General features: G+C 36.6%; 1 protein-coding gene across 1 annotated transcript in view; it reads left to right on the plus strand.

The window, feature by feature from the left end:
• The window catches only part of mRpL15 (mitochondrial ribosomal protein L15), a 162,094-nt gene extending 140,428 nt beyond the window's left edge, over positions 1-21,666 (plus strand). Inside the window, exon 5 of the mRNA XM_067145472.2 lies at positions 21,199-21,666. Within this exon, the coding sequence (XP_067001573.1) occupies positions 21,199-21,503 (305 nt within the window). The 3' untranslated portion in view covers positions 21,504-21,666. The remainder of the gene's footprint in view (positions 1-21,198) is intronic.
• Positions 21,667-21,923: the final 257 nt, after the last annotated feature.

Genomic DNA, 21,923 nt, shown 5'->3' on the forward strand with positions numbered 1-21,923 from the left:
AAAGAAATATTACAGTACACTGAAATAATACCATTCACACACATAGCATTCACACCAGGGCACACGAGAATTATTTACACTATTTACAGCGAATTCTAGCCTTTGAATATTAATTTCTGATTTTTACTCCTAAATATTGGAAATCTCTCGATAATGGTATCGGACAAAGAAAAAATTATCTTACGTCCCTCTGAAATGTGTTGAAGTCTAGGCAATCACTTAACAAAGAAATGAAATTAACAACGTTGTCCATGGTAAAATCGGCGGTTGATTCCTGAAGAAATTGTCGACTACAAAAATGCACATAGAAAGGTCAAATACAAGCATTCGCCTTAATGGTTCATGAGTCACGACATTATTATTACTCAACGATACATCTACCGATTTACACATGCTCCACATGAAGAAATTACGTTCCACAAACGCATTCTCCAAATAAGACTCAACAAATGGATTCACAAGTCACAAACATACAGTAATAATCCATCCAGAAGTCAATAAACTATAATAAATGATCCAACGAGAATCTGCCATATTCCAGGCTCATATTTACCCTAATCGAGTACACATTAACATTACACACGCATAATCAAGCAATATTTAAACTCGTGATCCTTAATTATTTATTTAACCCGAGATGAAAATTCATTATTATTATTATTATTATTATTATTATTATTACTAGATGTGCGAGATCTAAATTCGTGAAATAGGGATTCGACAAATGTCAGACGACACTAACGCGCCTAAAATCACACATGAAGAAACTTTTACATAGAAATCCGGCGTAACACAACATATCGAAAGTCTGTCCCACACGACTTCAAAAGAAAATTATTTTCAAAATTAAATTGCTAATTATCGGTGAGGACAATAATTTTTAAACACTCTAGACTATTCAATGGGACAGCTAGAATAATCGTAGAAGACATTCACACGTTCTAGCTAAACTAATAGAGATCAAAAATCACACACACACATGAATGACAAAAGTACCATCTCCCATCGGAAAGAAGAATGAAAATATTCAAATCTACTGCAAGACTAAAAGAAATATTACCACTAATGAATAAGAAAGCATTATTTCTACAAAGATGAACAGATACACATTATTAAAGGGTACTCAAATTCATGATGTAACTGGATCTTCGCCGATGATCTGGAACATGTGGTCAGCTCTCTGCCCCGGGGTCGCTATCTCCCCATTTTGAAGACGCCTACATTTTTAGTAGAACATCGTAGCATCAATAATCCAAATGAAGTAGATGCAGGCTGCTTCTTCATAACACGGCAGCATCTTGATGTACTCGTTCCAGCACATAGCGGTGTCTTCTCTCTTCACGTTGAGTAGAGGCTGAAACTAACAAATGGTTTTAGAATATGTCCCAGACACACATGCGATGAAATTAATTATGAAAAATACGTAACTTGTAACGAAGGTAGATTCAATTATTAATGATTTAATAAATAAACATCTTGAAGTGTACAGAAGAAATCCCTTCGAAGTTCCAGCACGCAGCAGAGTAGCGCTGAGCGGAGTAGAGCAACGATTAGCAGCACGGAGCATAGAGATTAGAGAGCGTTTTTTCCGGAAACACGGGTTTTTATACATATCCAGGGAAAGGGGTGTGTCACTATAATCGTCCGTAATTGGTTGACGTCTGACGTTCATTTCTAGAAATTTCTTCCGCTGGAGATTCACATATACAGGCCACGTGTCTTGGTGACCTTGGCTCACTCCTTCACTGTGTCACGTGGACAGCTGATCGCCTGCAGGGAAAAAATCGATACATTCCCCCCTTGGAAATACCGGTTCTCGACCTGCTGGGAGCTGTCTCTGTTAAACAAGGCTGGGGAATATCGTCGACTCTGATGAATTAAAGTCTTATACAGGCAAATATAATAAATGCTTATTGTAGGCCAAATCTGAAGGGGACAGTATTCAGCCCGAATCTGGTTTGATCCTCCACAGCTCCACCAAAAGCTATTATAGACAACCTAGGCGTCACTCAAGAGGCATACTAGGGAAATGAGGAGTGATGTAGTTTCCCGTTGCTTTCCTCACCCAGTAATGGTAGGATTAAAGAATAGTGTTGCAGGATGTTTGAAGAGGGAAAATAGTTAACATAATCATCATAGACTGCTCTTGTCACCTAATTAATCTTGTTGCAGAGATAGGTGCAGCTTGCTTGCCTGTAAATGTAGATGAAAGTATAATCAATATATTCTGGAAAGGAGTGCGAGGAGGAAAGAAAAGTTCAGAGAATTTCAGACTGTACACAACACAAAGATCAGGAAAATTTTAAAGCATGTGCCTACTCAATGGTTATTACTAAGAAGGTGTTTAGATAGAATTTTGCTACAGTGGGACCCTTTGGTTACTTTATTCAGAAGTGAAATTGTGAGTAAGGATTCTCAGATGGGAACTTAGAAGACTTACAAAATTCCTAAGCACAGTCTAAATGCAGATGTGTCTTGTTTGTCTGAAAAGGTGAAGCATTATCATAACATTTCACCACACTCCTCAGTTAAAAGGAAAACCCAGTCATCAGTTTCACCCCAAAAAATGAAACTACTGATAACACTAAGAGCCATGCTTTGTCTCATGAAGAACGGCTGTTCATGTTCCTTTCATCAAATTTACATAATTCTTTTTGCCTTTTTCTCTCAAGTTTTATGGATATCTTTGAGAATCCAAACGTAGCTCTTCAGTCAAGTATACCGTACATCCACTTATTGAAGTCAAATTTGGAGGAACTGTTACTGCTACTACAGTGGTAACACAAAACAAGGCACAAACAGAGTTAAAAGGGGAAGGTAAGAGCAAACCACACAATATAAGAAATCACTACACACTCGGAAAAACAGTAGCTGGCATTACGCGGATCTCCACCAAAACATGTACGTAAATATCAGTAGGGCCAACTAGTGAACAACAAACCAGGAAGGTGAAAAGGGCTGGGAACCTACCAAAGGCATGGACATGGCTTAGATAGCAGATTCCGAAAATAAATCGCCGTGATCCTTGGATTTGAAAAATATTATTTACAAAATAATTTTACAAATACATTCCAAATACAATTCCAAGTTACGAGCTATAAGTTCAGTGATATACATAGCTTATTTCGTAGCAGTGTAAATTCAAATCTCAAATCAACTATACATCTGGTTACCAGTGCAGTTGTACAATGCCATTTACAGTAATGTGAAACAGGTTCTCCAAAATCTAGCATACCTCAAATGATACAGAACTACCAGAGGCAAACCCCAAGGGAAATAATATTAAACTACAGTCTACATATTTTAGTGAAACAAGGAATGGGAATGCCTCGGAAACAAACAGGTAAGCCCAGCTGAAAAACTAAGGCGTCATATGTAACTAATTTGGTGAATCTAGGCGAGTTTAGGGCAGACTCCTTTATGAAAAGCTAATTGGAACATTATGAAAATTTTTGCAGGAACGGAATTCAAGCGTGCTTACCCGAGGAGAGTGCCATCCCGGAAACTGGGGGACGTCAACCATATAGGCTGCTCGCAGACAGATAGACCAAGACCGACAGAATTCAAGATACCGAATTAATTCGAACACTGCCTCGCTCACTATATATATAGGAAATTCCAGCCTTGGAGGCAGCCAATCAGCGTGCACGAGTTCCCTATCGCCACCTAGACTCACCAATCACAACCTTACTTTTGATCGCGAACATTGACTAACATTCTAGAATACGCCTGATCGCGAATGTCGTATTTCCAGAACAGTCAGAAATATTTTCTAGAATACATTACCCACAAAACAACACACCCTGTTCCATAATTCATATAACTTTCTGGATCCTTCCAGGAAATATAGAACAGAATTCTACTATTTACAAATGCACAAGTCACCAATCTTACACAGTACAGGTTAGGTCATAATAAATAAAACATAATTTTGTACTTCACAAATAAAGGGAAAAAAAAACTTTCCACTTGCACTACATAGTTCACTTGTGAAAGAACTACTATTGAAAAATGTGATGGCAAGGTTTGTGAAACCTCACATTATTAAGAGCTCTTCCTCTCTCCTTGATGTAAATTATCATACTCCAGCAAATAAAAATGATGATTGTGATTTGATGATAGAGAACTCTGCATTTGTTTTGGTGAGCACTTTTGAAGTTGGAGGAAAAGTGCATATTCTTTAAGTTTGTTAGAAAGTGTATCTCTTCATCATGTGACTACATGGTACACAAATTTCCGTTCAAATATGAAGTTTTAATTAATGCAGAACTTGCAAATATTTCTGCTATAAGTAAGGCATCATTTTCTGGCCTTAGGTGTTTCGTTAACAATTTTCCGAACATTCTGACTAGTGAAATGCATAGTGTCCACATTCTGGAAAGTCAGGGAGAGTCAGGGAAAAATTTTGCTGAGCGAAAGTCAGGGAAATAGACAAAAAATCTGGAAAGTCAGGGAAATTTCCCCAATGATGGATTTTAGGGGATATTATTAGGCTCTATTCTGTTGTAACCCAGGCTATTTTAGCATTTCTTTTTCAGGTATTTTTTCAAAAGAAGTGTGTAACAATTCTACAATTTTTGTTGTGCCCTTGTGTCACTTTCAACCATTTTTATGTTATTCTTTTTTATTTCAGTTCTAGGATGCTTTCTTGAAACTCATGACAATGGCTAACAAGCGGTGTACAGTACATTTAATAAACTTTGGCTAGACAGTAAAGAACTGAGTGTTTGGTTGGACATGTTGGTAAATGATGCAATGTAAAGTGTATTGTAAATTATTCAAACTTAGTAATATGGGTAAACAAGCAGTCACTTCTCATGTTAAAGGACCTACTCATATAAAATACATGAAAGCTAAGCGTCCCCAGCCAACAATGTTTTTCTTTACAAAGAATACCTCTACTCTATCTCCACTTGAAGATATGCAGCCAAGATTTAGCACTACATACACAGGTAGTAAGGAATCAGCAGTGTCACAAACAAGTCAAAGGAGTTTAAAGACTTTCAGTGTGAATAAAGATGTTACATCAGCTGAAGCCATATGGGCTCTCCAGGTTGTCACTGGAAAGATGTTTCTCAACTCATGTGATGAAACCTCTGCAGCATTTACTGTAAAACAATGTTCTCAGACAGTAAAATTGCTAAAAACTTTACTATGGGCAAGACTAAGGCTTCTTATGTTATAAATAATGGATTAGCCCCATATTTTAGAGAAAGTTTGCAAAATGACTTAAACATTGCTCTGACTATGTTGTTTGTTTTGATGAATCATTAGACAAATTTGTCAAAGAGGACAAATGGACTTGTGTGTAAGGTTTAGGGATGTAAATCTTCAAAAGTTGCAACAAGATATTGGAATAGTGTATTTCTAGGCAGGGCAACTGCGGATCACTTGTTAGATGGGTTTATATATGGACTCTCCTTACCTTTGGGCAGTATTTTGCATGCCTCAATGGATGGGCCGAATGCTAACCTCATTTTTATTAAAAACTTGAAAATCATTTGCAAGTGTTAAACCCCAAGGCCAAATCTCTTCTTGATATAGGCTTATGCAGTTTGCATACCGTGAATTAAATCATGGAAACTGGGATCTCCAAAATTGACTGGGACCCTTTAAATTTTTTCTGATGTCTGCACAGTCTTTGCAAAGAGAGCCATGCTCAACATGCTAAATATACAGACACAGCAACAAACACCGCATTTCCATACAAGTTCATTGCAATAATCATCATCAATCATCAATGTTCCACTCCAATCGCCCGGGTTGCAATAAGATGTTTGGAAAATGAATGCTGTGTTGATCAGTTATGATCACATTGAGAAATCTGTGAAAGAGTACACTGAAAAAAAAAAAAAAAAAACCTTCAATACCTTTGAGAAGCTATGAAGAATCCACTACTTCAGCCAAAATTAAGTGCTTTTAGAACTATTTTGCCAGATCAAAGGCAGAAACCTGTGGTGCCTATGACTGATTTGTCTTCAAATTTGAAAACTGTTTTGAATATAGACCTAGACGTTTTGGAATTCATTATATTCACCTACATTAGAAACACAAGTTAATTGCTTTTGATCTCAAGAGTGCTTTAAATCCACATGAAATAGTATTAGAGTGCTGTGGTAAAAAAAAATTTATTTTCATATTTGAATTACTCTATTAATAAGTTAGTTGTGCTTTGTTTCTTGGAAATATTTAGTTCTGAGTTTCTGAAGAGGGCTAAGTCAGCTACGGGTGTATGAACAACAGTTAGTCGTAATGTGTCTAGCGTGCTGAAGGATGAGAAGTCACATGTTCCTAACCCAGTATTTAGTATTCACATATAAATAATGAAAAATATATATGTAGGCCAAATAGAGTTGTTAAATGTATTGAATTATAATGAATTAGTACATGTTCTGCCATCAGTGATGTGTCATAATACGTCACGATTCGCTGCCAAATTTCTCCTGATTTTTTACTTTTGAAAGTTGCCATGTCTGCATGCAATAGTCATTCAAATTTAGTGTACTAAATTGGTACTCAAAATGCAATATATCTTCAGTACATCCCTCCAAACAGTATCAGGCCATAAAACTAGGTCATCGCCACACTAAGGAAGGTATAGGTCTATACAAAAAACATACATAAAATACTTGAGATAAAGTACAATTAACAAATGCAATGGAAATCTTGATGCAAGTGTAATAGACTAATATAACTGGGAAATAATATTCTCTAACCCATGTGTAAATAATGCCAATATCGTGCTCAAATTATTATTATTATTATTATTATTATTATTATTATTATTATTATTATTATTTGTGAGGTATGGCTATGAAGTAGTATTATTATTATTTACGTAGTTACATCCCGACTTTATTTGGTAGAAATCATGATTGTATTATTTGTGAGGTTATGTCATGAAACATCTACTGTATATATATTAATATGAGTTTATTTAATCTAAGAAGACATAATTAATAGTATAAATTTATTACTATTAATCCACTACAATATTGTGCAACACACTGCAATATCCAGAATAATGTATCTTTGGCACTAAATAGTTGTAGAAAGTTCTTTACATTATAACTAGGAAATTAGGCATTCTAGAATTTACGAGAAAATATGTTGTGTAATATTCTAGAATTTACGAGAAAATATGTTGTGTAATATCCTTCTGGAAGCCTGGCTAGGCAACATATATAAAGAGACAGTCTCGAAGGTGGTGTTGAGTTATTGTTTAACAGGAGTTGTTTTGATGAGACTTGTGTGGAAGTCGTGCTAGCGAGTGTTTGAAATATGTGAATTGGTTTTGTTGAGTTGGTAGTTGACATTCATTTGTTGCAGTCTTCTTATTCTTCGTGTTAGGCATTTGTTCAAAATGGTGGTTTATTGATGTGTGTGCAATGTGGAAATAAATTGCATATAAAACTAGTGTGCACAAGTGATAGCATTTTGTGTGCATGTTTGTGATTACATCAATCTATGTTTAAAATGTACATAGCTTCACACTTGGACGAATTTAGTTGTAAGCGTGGGTCCAACCGTATTTAATACAACTATTGGTTGACTTAAAAATAGTGAAGATTGTTAAATGTTGTTCTATTTGTCATGTTTCTAGAAATGGAGTGAAATTTTGAAAAATCCATTACATTTCTTCACGGAGAATACATGTATAACCAGGATCTAAAAGTGAATACAAAAAGCCGAGTATGAGAATGAAAAATGAAGTAGAAGATAATATGAAGAGTCGCAAAATATTACTCACTTCCTCTTTCCTGCAGCCCTGTGCTTGTATAGATCAGGTTGGGTTGGTGTTGACTGGCGACCGTTCTGATGTTGTGTTGGATGGGGGAAACGGCAGGTGAGGGGAGGGAGTGTAAGTGGAAGGATGGGAGGCCGGACCAGTAATGCGTGTTGTGACAGACATAATTGAGCTTTGCTTAAGATCTTTCTTGATTATTGTGTCAACCAGGATGTTTGTTTTTACTTGAATTTCGTTAAGATTATGGATGGGATTGGATTTTTGATCGAGATTTATATAAATATTTTCTAAAATGTTTAATAAAGTTCCCTTGTTTGTTATATGTAGGATATCTAGTTTATCTGTGGTGGAGAATGAGTGCGATCTTTCATGTGTTCACTCATAGCGGAAAATATTTGGTGTTTAGCTTCATTAAAATGTTCTTTGTAGCGGATTTGAAAGTTTATCCTAGTTTGTCCAATATAGCTGGCGTCGCACTGGTTACATGTCAACTTGTAGACCCCTGATTGCAAATGTTTATCAGATTTGTTAAGTGTGTTTGTGTTATAGAAAATTTTAGAAGTTCTAAAGGCAACACTGAGGTTCTGTTTTTTATGTTTGATGTTTGATATAGGTTATTGCTGTTGAAAGTGAAGGTGACAAAATCAGTATTATCCTTTTGTTATTTAAGTGTGGTGGTGGGTTTATTTTTTTATCTTATTGAGAATTCTGCCAATGAATTGCTATTAAACCCATTAAGGTGTGCTGAAGTGTGAATGGTGTTAATTTCTTTCTTATAAGCTTTTTTTGGACATAGGAATGTTCAAGGCTCTATATCTCATACTGCAATAAGAGGCCTTTTTGTGAGTTCCAGGGTGCAGTGAATCTTGTCTGATCATGTTAGCTGTCTGGCTCCTTAGATGTTAAAGATCTAGAAAATTTAAATATCTGTCTGTTTCAGATTCAACTGTGAATTTATGTAGGGGTCACAAGTATTTAGCTTATTAAGGAGGGTTGTACTGTCAGTGATACGTTGATCAATTGAGTCTGTCACAACACGCATTACTGGTCCATCCTTCCATCCTTCCACTCACTCTCCCTCCCCTCAACCGCTATTTCCCCCTGGCTATACTTGTATTCTCCGTGCATAAATGTAATGGATTTTTCTAAACTTCACTCCATTTCCAGAAGCATGACAAATAGAACAACATTTAACAGTCTACAATTTTTAAGTATTTTCTCCTGTCAACCAATAGTTGTCTTAAATACGGTTGGACCCACACTTACAACTAAATTCGTCCATGTTTGAAGCTAATTACGTTTTAAACACAGAGTTCCATTGCATTTGTTTAGTGTATTTTAAAAATAGAAGCTATGTACATTTTAAAAATAGATTTCCATTGCATTTGTTGATTGTATTTTATCTCAGTTTTTTTATTTATCACTGTTTTAATATATGTCTTTCTTCTTTATGTTATTTTAGCTGTTGATAACCTCTAGGCTAGGTCAAAATATGTCCTATGTAGCTTTTTAGACAGACCATTCATCAAATGGCAAACGTGTGTTGAACAGGTGGACTTTATAAAATTCAGTTCTTTTAGATTTTTATTTTAGATATTTAAAGTCAGTATGGAACTGGAATGAAGTTCATTACTTGTAACAGAATTCTAGTAAGAGAGTTTCTGGAGATACTTCTACCACACAAATATTTCACAATAATAGAATAAGCACACTAATTTCTAATAAATACTACAGTACACTACAATAATTTTTAAACTACGTTCAGAAGTATCCTAATTACGTTCCACTTTACTCCTCTGTATTCTGGTAACGAAGTTGTTTCAACTCTTGGAGTAAATAAAAAGTGCTATTTAACCCATCTCTCGCCTGTCACATGAATTAAAATGTGTTAAAAACAATAGTGAAGTCAGGATCGTTCTTAGGCATTATTTAACCTCAATATATTGTGACTTTCAGCTTTGAGTAGTTATCAATTAATTCTTTTCATTCCTTGTTCGTATTCTGTTTGATATCATAATTTTTCTCGACATATTAAAACTGTAGTTAAATTGAACTAAGGTATGCAGAATCTGTTGGAATGACTTTCTTAGATCATAATTTTCAGGAGGGTACTGTGTTGAGTTTGCAATATCTCTCCAGCCTTTCCTGGCATGCAAACTCACAACTGGATAAATCTTTCCAGCTAACTTCAGAGAAGTCTTCTCTTTTTTATATTTTATTTTTTTCACTTTGGTGGGATCTGTGGTGATTAGTATTATAATGTGTAAATTAAGATATGTATACTAAGACAAACTCAAAACCCAGTCCCAGAGTCAGAGGAATTGCCAAACTTGACTAAAATCCCAAACCTGACTGGGAATCAAACCTAGGACTCTCTGACCTGAAGCTTGGTATGCTGATCATTCAAGTATGTATTTTTTTTGTTTTTGGAAAACCACTTGGGCGGGGTGTAAAAATGACTGAAAATGGAGTTGAATTCTTTTTATATAATACTGAAATCTCAAAAACTGAAGATGTTACAGACGTGAAAATTAGTATTTGGAATCTCCTTTAAAAATCTCCTTTAAAAACAAAGGAAAATGCATTTTGGGGGGAAAATCATCTTGGGGGCAGGGCTGAAAAGGTGTTGAATTCCTTTTATGAGGATATATATCTCAAAAGATGAAGATGTTACAGTCGTGATAGTTGGTATTTGGAAGAAAATTCACTTAACGGGGGGGGGGGGGGGGGGGGGGGAGGGGGTGAAAGGAAGTGAAAAAGTGATTCTTTTTATGGGGATACTTGCCTTCTTATTTTGGGGAGGGCGGGATCGTTTTAACGGCGGTGGGGTGAAAAAGGAGTTGAGACCAATTGATTTTACTGATCACAATGTACTTGATTGTGATCATAAACCGATCATTTTTAATCTTTGCTGGGTTCGTTTTCAAGAGCCATATTTTCCTTTGGAGAACTTAAAGTTACATTACAGTAGATTCTCCTGGCATATAAATAAAAATTTTAACACATTTGAAATAAATGATCGGAATGATATTGACCGTGCAATTGTTCACCTCTATAATAAGGTCAATAATGCATGGAAGTTTATCATTCGTATTGCCTACGCATGACAATGGTGCTGGCCACATTGTCAGCAGTGACAATGGCAGCAGATGTAATTTACCGCCAAGTAGCAGTCATGCATCTTGCTGCAGGGTCCAGAACAATGATGATGATGATAATAATAATAATAATAATAATAATAATAATAATAATAATAATAATAATAACAACAACAACAACCTAAATTCAACTAACATAACCCACCCTAATAATAATAATAATAATAATAATAATAATAATAATAATAATAATCATCTGGACCGTCATCAAAATGTGCGGACCCGCGCTGGTTTCGGGTCCTGGCCAGGTAATGACTACGAATACAGTCCGGCCACAGGTTCAGTACCGCCAAGGCACCCAAGAAGACCCCATGCCGGATCTCTTCAAAGATATGATCCGTATTAAAAATGCTTATAGGAAAAGATGGCAAAGATTTAGGGACCCAACTGACCGGGCGAAATACCTGGATCTAGCCCAGGAAATCGATTACTGGAAAGAAAGTTTGAAAAATGGGAGGAACTTTGCCGTAATCTCTCAGAAAATGAGTCAGATCGCGAATAGCAAATTTCGATGGATTATATATAACACGTTTAAGCATTCAGTTATAAATTTCAGTATAATACCGTAAGCAAAGCACAGGTATCTTGCTGGTGTTGGATAAAGCAGGCATGAGGGAAGTTTTTAAAAAGTAACTATGATCGGTGGAAAACGGTAAATAAAAATGTAAACAAAGTCTGGGATGGGTTTAAAGCAATTGTTGAGGAATGTGGAAACATTTTTCTACCTTTAAATGTGGTAAGGATTGGTAAAAATCCACTATATTATAACAGTGAAGTAAGGAGACTAAGAAGCAGGTTTTGAGATATAAGTATCCCCATAAAAAGAATTCACTTTTTTCACTTCTTTTCACATCCACCCCCTCTTACGTGAAATTTCTTCTAAATAACAATTATCACGGCTGTAACATCTTCAGTTTTTGAGATATGTGTCCTCATAAAAGGAATTCAACTCCTTTTCAGTCCCTCCTCCCAAAATGATTTCCTCCCCAAAATGCGTTTTTCTTTGTTTTTAAAGGAGATTCCAAATTTTCACATCTGTAACATCTTCAATTTTTGAGATTTCAGTATTATATAAAACCCCATTTTCAGTCACCCCCCCCCCCCCAAGTGGTTTTCCCTAAAACAAAAAATGCATACTTCTTTATTTTTAATAGAGATAAAAATACCATTTTTCACTTCTGTAACATGTTAAGTTTTTAAGATATACTGTAGAGATGCTAATTTTGAAATTTCACCCACTTTTTAGTTCCCCTTAAGTCGAGTTTCTGAAAACAAATCACCAAAGTTTCTTTACTTTCACAGGAAATTCCGAATACCAATATTTACGTCTGTAACATTTTATGTTTCTGAGATATACTGTAGATATAGTCTTTCTAAAAATTCACCCCATTTGTCACTCCTGTTTAACCCCCATTAATTGCATTTTCCAAAAACAAAAAATACAGGTTTCTTTATTTCTACAGGAGATTCCAGACACCAATTTTCAGGTCTGTAATACCTTCAGTTTCTGAGATATAAGTATCTTCATTAAAGGTATTAAACCCCTTTTTCACCATTTTTCATCCCTCCTAGTGGGATTTTCTGAAAATAAAAAAATATGTTTTTCTTTTTCAAAGGAGATTCTAAATACTAATTTTTATATCTGTAAACTTTTAAAGTTTTGAGATATAGATACACTCATTTTAAAAATTCACCCCCTTAGCGACAGAATATCTAAAAATCCTCCCTTAGCGAGCACCTATATTGTAATATAAATGTATCCTCAATATTCCATTCCTTAATGTCCAGTAGTTTTGGCTCCGCGATGATGAACATGTCAGTCAGTTAGTCAGGACATGTTCTTTTATATATATAGATATGGTACTGTCTAATAGTCCTGACTTTAAGACCTTCCTTTTTATGACATCTATTTTTAACTACGACAAAAAAGCTTTGTGATCACTAATACCATCTATTACTTCAGTTTCTCTATAGAACTCATCTGGTTTTAGCAGCACCACGACTAGAATATTCTGGCCTTTAGTTGGTTCTATCACTTTCTGAGTCAGCTGCTTTTCCCATATTAACTTATTTGCTATTTATTGGTCATGCTTCCTGCCGTTCACATTCTATTCCCAATTGACATTTGGTAAATTGAGATCACCCGCTACAATCATGTTCCTTTCCATATCGTTTCCCACATTGCTGCTTATCTTATCAGATAATTCTGAATCAGCGTCAGCGCTACCCTTTTCTGGGCTGTACATTCCAAAGACATCAGGTTGCCTTTTATTATTATTATCATGTTTTCGTGGCTCACAGAGGTGAAAGAAGGTGCTTGTGGAAATGGGTCTATCTACGATAGTCAAAGATTAATTTAAAACTTTAAAATAAAGGTTATATTTCTTTTCAGATATTAAATTTCAACAAAACTCTTCACTAGGTGAAAGAACAAGATTTCAGACACAGAGCAATTTTGGTACAAAACAGAGAAACCAAGAATTGGTAATTTACTATTTACAATCTTGAGCTTAAAGCTCATAATTTACAAGGTCCAAACATTGCAAATGTTGCGTTTAGTTAGATAGACAAGGAGAGATATCTCCCAAAACACAATTTTCAAGAGCACTTTGCTCCAACGGTTACAATTTACGGCCTTCCAAAGGCACCGCGCAATAGTACACAAATATCTATTACATTACTACAAAAGAGCTTACATGCTCTACAAATTCTACCAAGGAGACAGCGCTCCCGTTCTCTTACGGCCTACTCAAGGCAACCATTGACTGTTACAAGACTGAAAAGAGCGCCTCTGCTGAATACAATTACACCTTCAGGCCTCTCTAGGCACAACCTATAATTTACAATGCCATATTAATTACATTTTATTTTATACAGGGGTATCTAATGGGCCTTCGTGAAAAAGAATAGGTTAAATTACTGGCCCAAACTCAAAAATGTATCGAGGTGTACACTTGCACTCCTTGAAAACTAAGGTTAAAACCCTACTTGGGCTTGCGGCCCGATGATGTAGAGGCTAATCCCAAACTACTGAGGTGACTAGATGGACAAGTTCATTTATAATTTACAAAAGAAAAGCCGTTACAAAATCGTAGTCACCTCAAGATTAATTGAAGGGGAATTCAAGAGGGTAACACACTCTCTATCCCCGATTTACAGTTTAAGTCCTTAGGACTTACATGAAATTTTACATGAGAAGGAAGAAAATTTACATTTTAGGAAATTGATAGTTACATAGTTAAAGATTAGAACCTTCCCCTTGGGTCAGCTTGCGGAGATAACTACTTAGATGGAAAAACTGTTGGCCATTACCTTAGCTGATGTTCTGCCTGCCGAAGATTGAGGCCCCAGCCTCCTGTCTTAACACACACACATTCAGTGAGACGACGATCAGAAAGGCAGGTTAACTCGAAAAAGCGACAACTTTTATACCCGAGAGGAAGTTTTGAAAAGGCTCTGGACTAAATCAGGACACACCCTCTCATTTTATTGGACAGACAAAAAGTTACAAGAAACCTATGATTGGCTGAAAAATAAATACGCAAAATTTCTGATTGGTCAGAAACCAAAGCTGGCGGGATGAGAAGGAAGTGTTGCAAACCTTGAAGTATCAAAAATAATGAAAGTCAATTCAATTGAGAAAACCCATAAACTCAAAACTTCTTTAAGTCTCCAATTATTCCACTTTGCACCAGAGTGCATGACATCAGTTCTTTAATAGAGGCATCTATGGAGAAAAGTCCAAACTTCCTGTGATACACCAAACTGAAACAAAGAAATTCAGTCAGGTTAGAAAACTTTAAAATAACATATTACTCCATCATTTAGTAGTGGCATCTTTTGCTCTAAGTCCCAACTTCTTGTACTAGATGTTTCAATTTTTATGTAAGTTAATAGATAGTGTTCTTCAGGGCGCTTCATTTAAATGTCCGGGGTTGAGGTGTACCTCCCGGTACAATTATTATTATTATTATTATTATTATTATTATTATTATTATTGTTATTATTATTATTATTATTATTATTATTATTATTATTATTTCATATGGCAAAATAAGGATACATTGGAAATGTAAATATTACAATAAGCTATATACAGTAGATTGGCTATTATCTTTAGAGATGAGCCTTACACCTAGAATTTCATGTTTGTCATCTTTAACATTTTTATAGCTTACAAATTCTTCTTTCACCAGAATGAATATTCCCCCTCCTACCATTCCTATCCTATCTCTACGATACACACTCCAGTTTCGTGAGACTATTTCTGCATCCCTTATAAGATTTCTCAGCCATGATTCAACCCCTATTACAATACCTGGTAAGTATATATCTATTAAATTACTTAATTCTATTCCTTTCTTTACAGTACTTCTACAGTTCAACACTAATATTTTTATGTCATCCCTTCTTGACTTCCAGATCCCTGTAACCTTATCACGGCTCCCTAGACCACCTCGTTTCCCTGAATGTACCTCCCTCTAACCCTTCTAAACAAATTTCCTAACTTACACGTACCACTGCAGTTTAATTGAAGGCCATCTGAGCGTGGATCCCTATCTCCTACCCAGCCATTAGGATCCAAAAATCTCACTCCGAGTTTCCCACATACCCACTCCATAGTCTCGTTTAAATCCCCAATCACCTTCCAGTCAGTATCCCTCCTTCACAGTATTCCACTGATAACAATCTCCACTTCCTTGAACTTCACCTGTGCTGCATTTACCAGATCCCACACATCCCCAACAATGTTGGTACTTATACCTGCTTGCCTTACGTTTTTGGTACCAATGTGAAACACTACCACCTTCTCCTTTCCCTCCTCCTTCTCAGCTACTTTCCTCAACATCTGCCTTAACCGAATTCCTGAGTAACATTCTACCCTGGTTCCCTTTCCTCCACACACTTTCCCCACATGTTTAACAATGGAATTCCCCATGACCAGAGCCTCAGCCCTACCCACCTCATTTGATCCCCTCCCCTCCGGGTCAGCCCTATCTTTCCTGACGGTTGCAGAAGCTACTTCCTCCTTCCTCTACTCCCTCTCAAGACCCTGTTCCACCTGTCTTTTCCTATCCTCTGTCCTACATTTCCCTTTACCTTTTTCTTTCCTCCTACTTCCACACTTCTCAGCAACAGGTCTCTCTGTTCCTCATTTTACCTCTGTTGTTCTACCTGCAGTGAGTCGTACCAGTTTCTCACAGACACGTGTCCTGAATTCTGATCCTGAATAGAGCCCTTAGCCTGCAATCTTCTTCCCCTTCTTCTACAATTCCCCCCGTTTCCTTTCCATCCCTCTTTTACACCTAATGTATCCTGTACATTGTTTGAGGGAGGCCTACTTTCCTTCCTGACCTCTGAGAGGATCCTAAATATCTCCCTCAAACTCTCATACTCCTTAATGCCTGGCCACACCCACAGTTCCTGCACTTGCACCCCTTAGCTGTCCATCTCCTATAATCTCAAGGGAACTATACAAATAGTGTGAGGTCAATAAAACTGTTTGTAATTTAACCCCTCAAATATCAATTTAAAAGCTACAATGTTGACAACCGTAATTCAATCATTGCCAAGACACATGCATTATCAATTAATAAATCCTCTCCCAAATGAAAGGGGTACAGCATAAGCAATCCAAAATTAAGAAAAGATTAATTAACCAACTGTTAACATGACACGACTATGCACTGTACATGCCACGGTAGATAAGGGACAGTGAATACAAGCTGACCAAGCTAGACAATAGTGGGGTGATTTAGAAAGAGAATTACACTTACAAGCCCTCAGGCATAAAAGAAGGGGTTAAACAGTCTAGTTAGTAACACAAGTATAGATTGACTTATAATGAAGCCTGGTCCAAGGGATCATGTTTTATCTGCACAGTATACTGATATGTATAAATTTGAATACCGAGGACAAATGAAAAGAAACTGGGAGAAAGGATCCGAGAACCACAATGTGAAAAGTATATAAATTATTCGATGAATAGGTTATGAGAGGCACGTATTCCATAAACCACCTCAGTATACATGATATTAGGTTCTGTCCCCCAAAATTTTGCAACTCTCCGGAATATGACCCAGGTATCACTCGCCCAACTCCCACCAAGGCAGCCGTAGAAGAAAATATCTCGTATAAAATTGTCTCCATATCTCTCACCTGATAAAATGCACATGAAGAATCATGGAGCAGAGATACAGTTCACATTCTCAGATGAAGTCCTTTGTGCTCATGCATACACAATGAGTATGCTCTCGATTCCACTTGTCGGACGGACGAGGTGGAGAGTATTTATAAGCCATAAGGTGGTTCGAGAAAATACGAGCAATGAAAGAACAGGTGAGGACCTTGACGTCATAGAATAAGAAGAAAACAGCTGCGCATGCAATATAGCGAAAAGTCGGAGATGGGCACTAGTGGGTGACAGTTCGTAACGTAGAAATGGGCCTGTATATAAGGTGAACCATAGAAGATAAGTACCAGAAATATATGTATATTTCCAGAGCATGCAGTATAAATGTAGAGCAGCACACTCCTCATTCAGAGTACCCTCCTGCCGTTGTTCCCACCTGTTTGTACTAGCAATCATTCTTGCTACTTTCATGTCTGTTACTTCTAAATTATGAATAAGATATCCTGAGTCCACCCAGCTTTCACTCCAGTACAGCAAAATTGGTCTGAAAATAGACCGGTGTAAAGACAGTTTCATCCAGGAGCAGACTTCTTTCTTACAGAATACTGTTGATCACAACTGCGAACTCACTGAATTAGCTTTGCTGCACCTTGATTCAATCTCACTTACTATACTACCATCCTGGGAGAACATCAAGTTCTGTTATATTAGACTACAGGGTTTTGGCACAATCTGCCATCAAGATCAAGTTGTCAGCATAGGCCAAACTGCTTACTACATTTCCAGCTAACTGAATCCATCCCTGCCACTTTATACCTTTCAGTAGATAAAAAAAAACTCGTGTCCTCATCCTGAGGTGGTGCAGCTCTTTTCAGGCACACCCCCAGTGGAGGTGAGCTGCATGTACCATTTCAACCACATACCAGCCCTCCTGCCATTCTTAAATTTCTGGCAGTACCGGGAATCGAACCCGGGCCCCCGAGGACGGCAGCTAATAACACTAACCGTTACGCTACGGAGGCGGACTTTCAGTAGATGATCCATGGACACTATGAACAACAAAGACAAAAGATTACCACCTTGTCTAACCCCTGTAAGTACCATGAACCAAGAACTCGGTCTGCCATCAATTCTCAATCCAGCCCAATTGTCATCATAAATACAATAATCGACCATTAATCCCATAGTTCTCCAGTATGGCTAACATTTTTTCCCTCTGTACTCTGTCATGCCTTCTCTAGATCTGTAAAAGTATATGAAGTGGTTTGAAACCACACTGGTTTTCATCCAGCTTATTCTTAATCACTGATTGCACCCTCCCTTTCAAACTGCCAGTGAACACCTTGCCAGGTATACTGATCTTTAAAATACCTTGATAGTTGTTGTGATCCTCTATGTTCTCTTACTTATAGATAGGTGCAATTACTGCTTTTGTTCAATCAGAAAATACCTTACTAATATCCCATGCTAATCTTATTACTCTATGAAGCTATTTTATCGTTGCCTTCCCACTATACCGTATTTACTTATGTTTTAGACCCCCCTCGACTTTTCAAGAGGAAGAAAATGAAAATATCTTGCATACAAGACTCCTCTCCCAAAGTAATTCATCAGAGAAGAACAACGATTCCACTTCGAAGCGGGTACAATTCTTATTGCAGCTCTGATGACATTGCACAAATTTGTGAATAGTTTTGTCCGTGCGACCCATGCAATGAAAACACGCGTCAAAGTCATGCGATACATCTGTGTTTTGTAGTTAAGAAATGTCTGCCTTCGTAGCGTAGGCCTACTGTAGCTCTGATGACGTCACACAAATAGGTGTGAATAGTTTCATGTCCGACCCGCGCATTGCAAGCATGCATCAGTCATACTATATGTCTTTGCTTTTCAGTTAAGAATATCTGCCAGCATAATGGTTAGCACAATTAGCTGCTGTTCTCGGGAGTCTTGAGTTCGATTCCCAGTACCGTACTGCCAAAGATTTACGAATGGCAGGAAGAAGTTTGTTATTTGGTAAAAATGGTACATGTAACTCCCTCCACTGCGAGTGTGTCTAGAAAGAGCTGCACCACCCCAGGATGAGAAATGACATATAAAACACTACATTCACACTGGAAGCCTAGAAAGATATCACAATCTTTACTTGAAACACGCTCTTAAGAGTTATTTTCTTGTGCACTGGACTAAAATTGGAACATCAATAAATTGAAAGTCGGTACCAAATCTCAGTACTGAAAATCAGCAGCAGCCTGGGGGATAAAACAGAAATATGAAGCATCAAGCGATGGATGGAAAAAAACAATAATGAACAAAATAAACCTCTTACAAACTAACTATAGTAGAACCTCACCTGAAGCTCAAGCAATGGATCTGTAACTGCCTAAAACATAACTGCAATACCTCGACCTTTCAAGGATGACCTCATCAACAAGCACTTCTCACAAGTTCACTTGAAACAATAAATGAGGTACTTTACTGCACCTCAAAATAATATATTATTTATGTTTTTCGTAAACAATCTTACGAAACTCTTACATAATTCTACTGTTTTTATTTACAGTTTGAAGCCCACATAGGTGTCATCAGGTTTTGGAAATGTGTCCCTTACAGTGTTGACAACACATGATACTAGAACAACTCTGTTCTTTTTATCAATCGCAATCCATGAATTTACTAAGGCGTGAACTTTTTGTAACAAATAAAATTCCAAGTTCTGTTCGATGGATTTAAAGATGTCAGTACACATTTCTTTACCCTGTTCATTGTTTATAAGCTCATGTTGTGCCTTGTCATTATCAACATTTCAGGTCTGAATTAAGCCTTGTAAATGAGGCATTTCTTGTTATACACATAAATTCCTCCGATTTCACTGCTTTTACATTATCTAATTCACAACAACAGACACTTTCTTCATTCATACCCATGATGGTATACTCATTACATTTACACCAGTTTCATATGCTGCCTCGGTCTGTGGTGTTTAGTATATCATATCAAGATATCTAACTGAATGGACATCAACAAACGTTCATTCTGGCCCAAAATGATATGGACTAGTGTTATTTACATCCAGTGTAAGTCCAATTAAGCCCACTAACAGTGGCAGTAGAAGAACATGGCAGCAGCAAATGAAGTGCAAGAAAAGACTGCCCAAGTTGATGCACAGTGTTAAGGCTGCCAGGTAGTCTCGACAGCACAGTGACGTCACGAGCAGTTTTCCACATGTACCTTGAGAATGGTTGGATGTAGGGGCTCTGGATTAATAGCTCAAGAGTGTTTGCACATCTGAACATCTTGGATTAGAGATCACACTGGGTTTACTGGTAATCAGCTGCTACGTCTCGTTGGATATTGCATATCATAAATCTCCAATATGTTATGTTCAAAGACAAATCAGGCAATATATTCTACATTGCTGGAATATTTAATGGACATGCAGTTTTAAAGGATCTGTTACACGAGAAATATTTTTCCAGAAGTACAAAATCGACTATTATATAAAGCATTAGTGCCGAATTTTGTTTTAACTCAATTTCTAACTGGTCATGGAAAATTAAATTGTATTTAGAACACTTTAAACTTAATGATTCAGACGGCTGCTTATGCTTTTGTGGATCAGTTCAGACATTGCATCATTTGATATTTGAGTGTCCAGTGTTTGAAATGGAAAGATATTTTTTGCAGTGTCACCTGATTGGTTGTAACCTGAAATTTTCGAAACCACTGTATAATGTACTCAAGAGACAATGTTGTTATGTGCAGTTTCTCACATTCATTAATAAAATATTTTGTAAACTAAATTAATAAGAACATCTCTTTGTTGTGATTTTAAACTATAACCATAATATACCTGTGGTAAAATAGGGTTCCTGTATTGTTTTTGGATACTAAATAAATAATATTAAATTCTCATTACTACATACTGTATTTATCAATGAATAACAAAATATGTGTTTTTGTGTTGTGTTCTCCTTTACATATCAGTTTAAAGAAAATCTATAGAAGTTTATAAATTTTCTTTATTGAAATTTTTGTTGTTGTTTACTTCTCTGTACTTGCTAAGAAGAGAAAAGTATTACATAACTTACCATCATTGCAACTAATGAGCAAATTATTACTAATTCATTCTAACATACTATGATGTGGTGTTCACTTAGGTCAGCCCATACCTCGCCGAATGCTGCCTCCTGCAACTGCTGTTGACTACTACGTGGATCCAGTGAACAGAGGGTACCTGGCTGACCCAGACAAAGTCTCATGGGAGAGATTTGTTTTATCACAGAAATATGGTTACCAACTGCCAGTGGTGGAAAAAGATCAAGATTACTCTTTGTTGAATCAGCGGAAAGATCCTCGACAGGTTTTCTTTGGCTTAGAGCCAGGTTGGGTTGTGAATCTGCGAGATAGGGTCATATTGAAGCCTACAGATGCATATCTTAAACAATTTTATGAGCAATCATGAAAAATGAAATAGTTTTAGAAAGCACATCTAAATACCAGTCAAAAACATTATTGTTGTATAAATCAGCATATATCAATAATACCTCAACTTACACAATGATTGACTAATCAAGTTGTAATGCATTTAGCCTGAAGTTTTTAGTAAATATCAATATAGCCATCATATTATTCTTTTATCCTTAATATTAAAATAATAATCCTAATCTCTGAAATGAGTTCTTCTGTCATGTATGTTGAAATGGGAATATATCAGTGGGAGGCTGACTGGGGATTTAATGAGACTATAGAGTGGGTAGTATGTGGGGAAAATGGGAGTGAGATTTGGAGATCCTAATGGTGGGTAAGAGATAAGGATCTGCTCTCAGATCGCCTTTGCTTGAAACTCAGTGGTTATTTATAAGTTACAAGGTATGTTTGGAAG

Source organism: Anabrus simplex, chromosome 4 (genome assembly GCF_040414725.1).
Source record: "Anabrus simplex isolate iqAnaSimp1 chromosome 4, ASM4041472v1, whole genome shotgun sequence".
Lineage (NCBI taxonomy): Eukaryota > Metazoa > Arthropoda > Insecta > Orthoptera > Tettigoniidae > Anabrus > Anabrus simplex.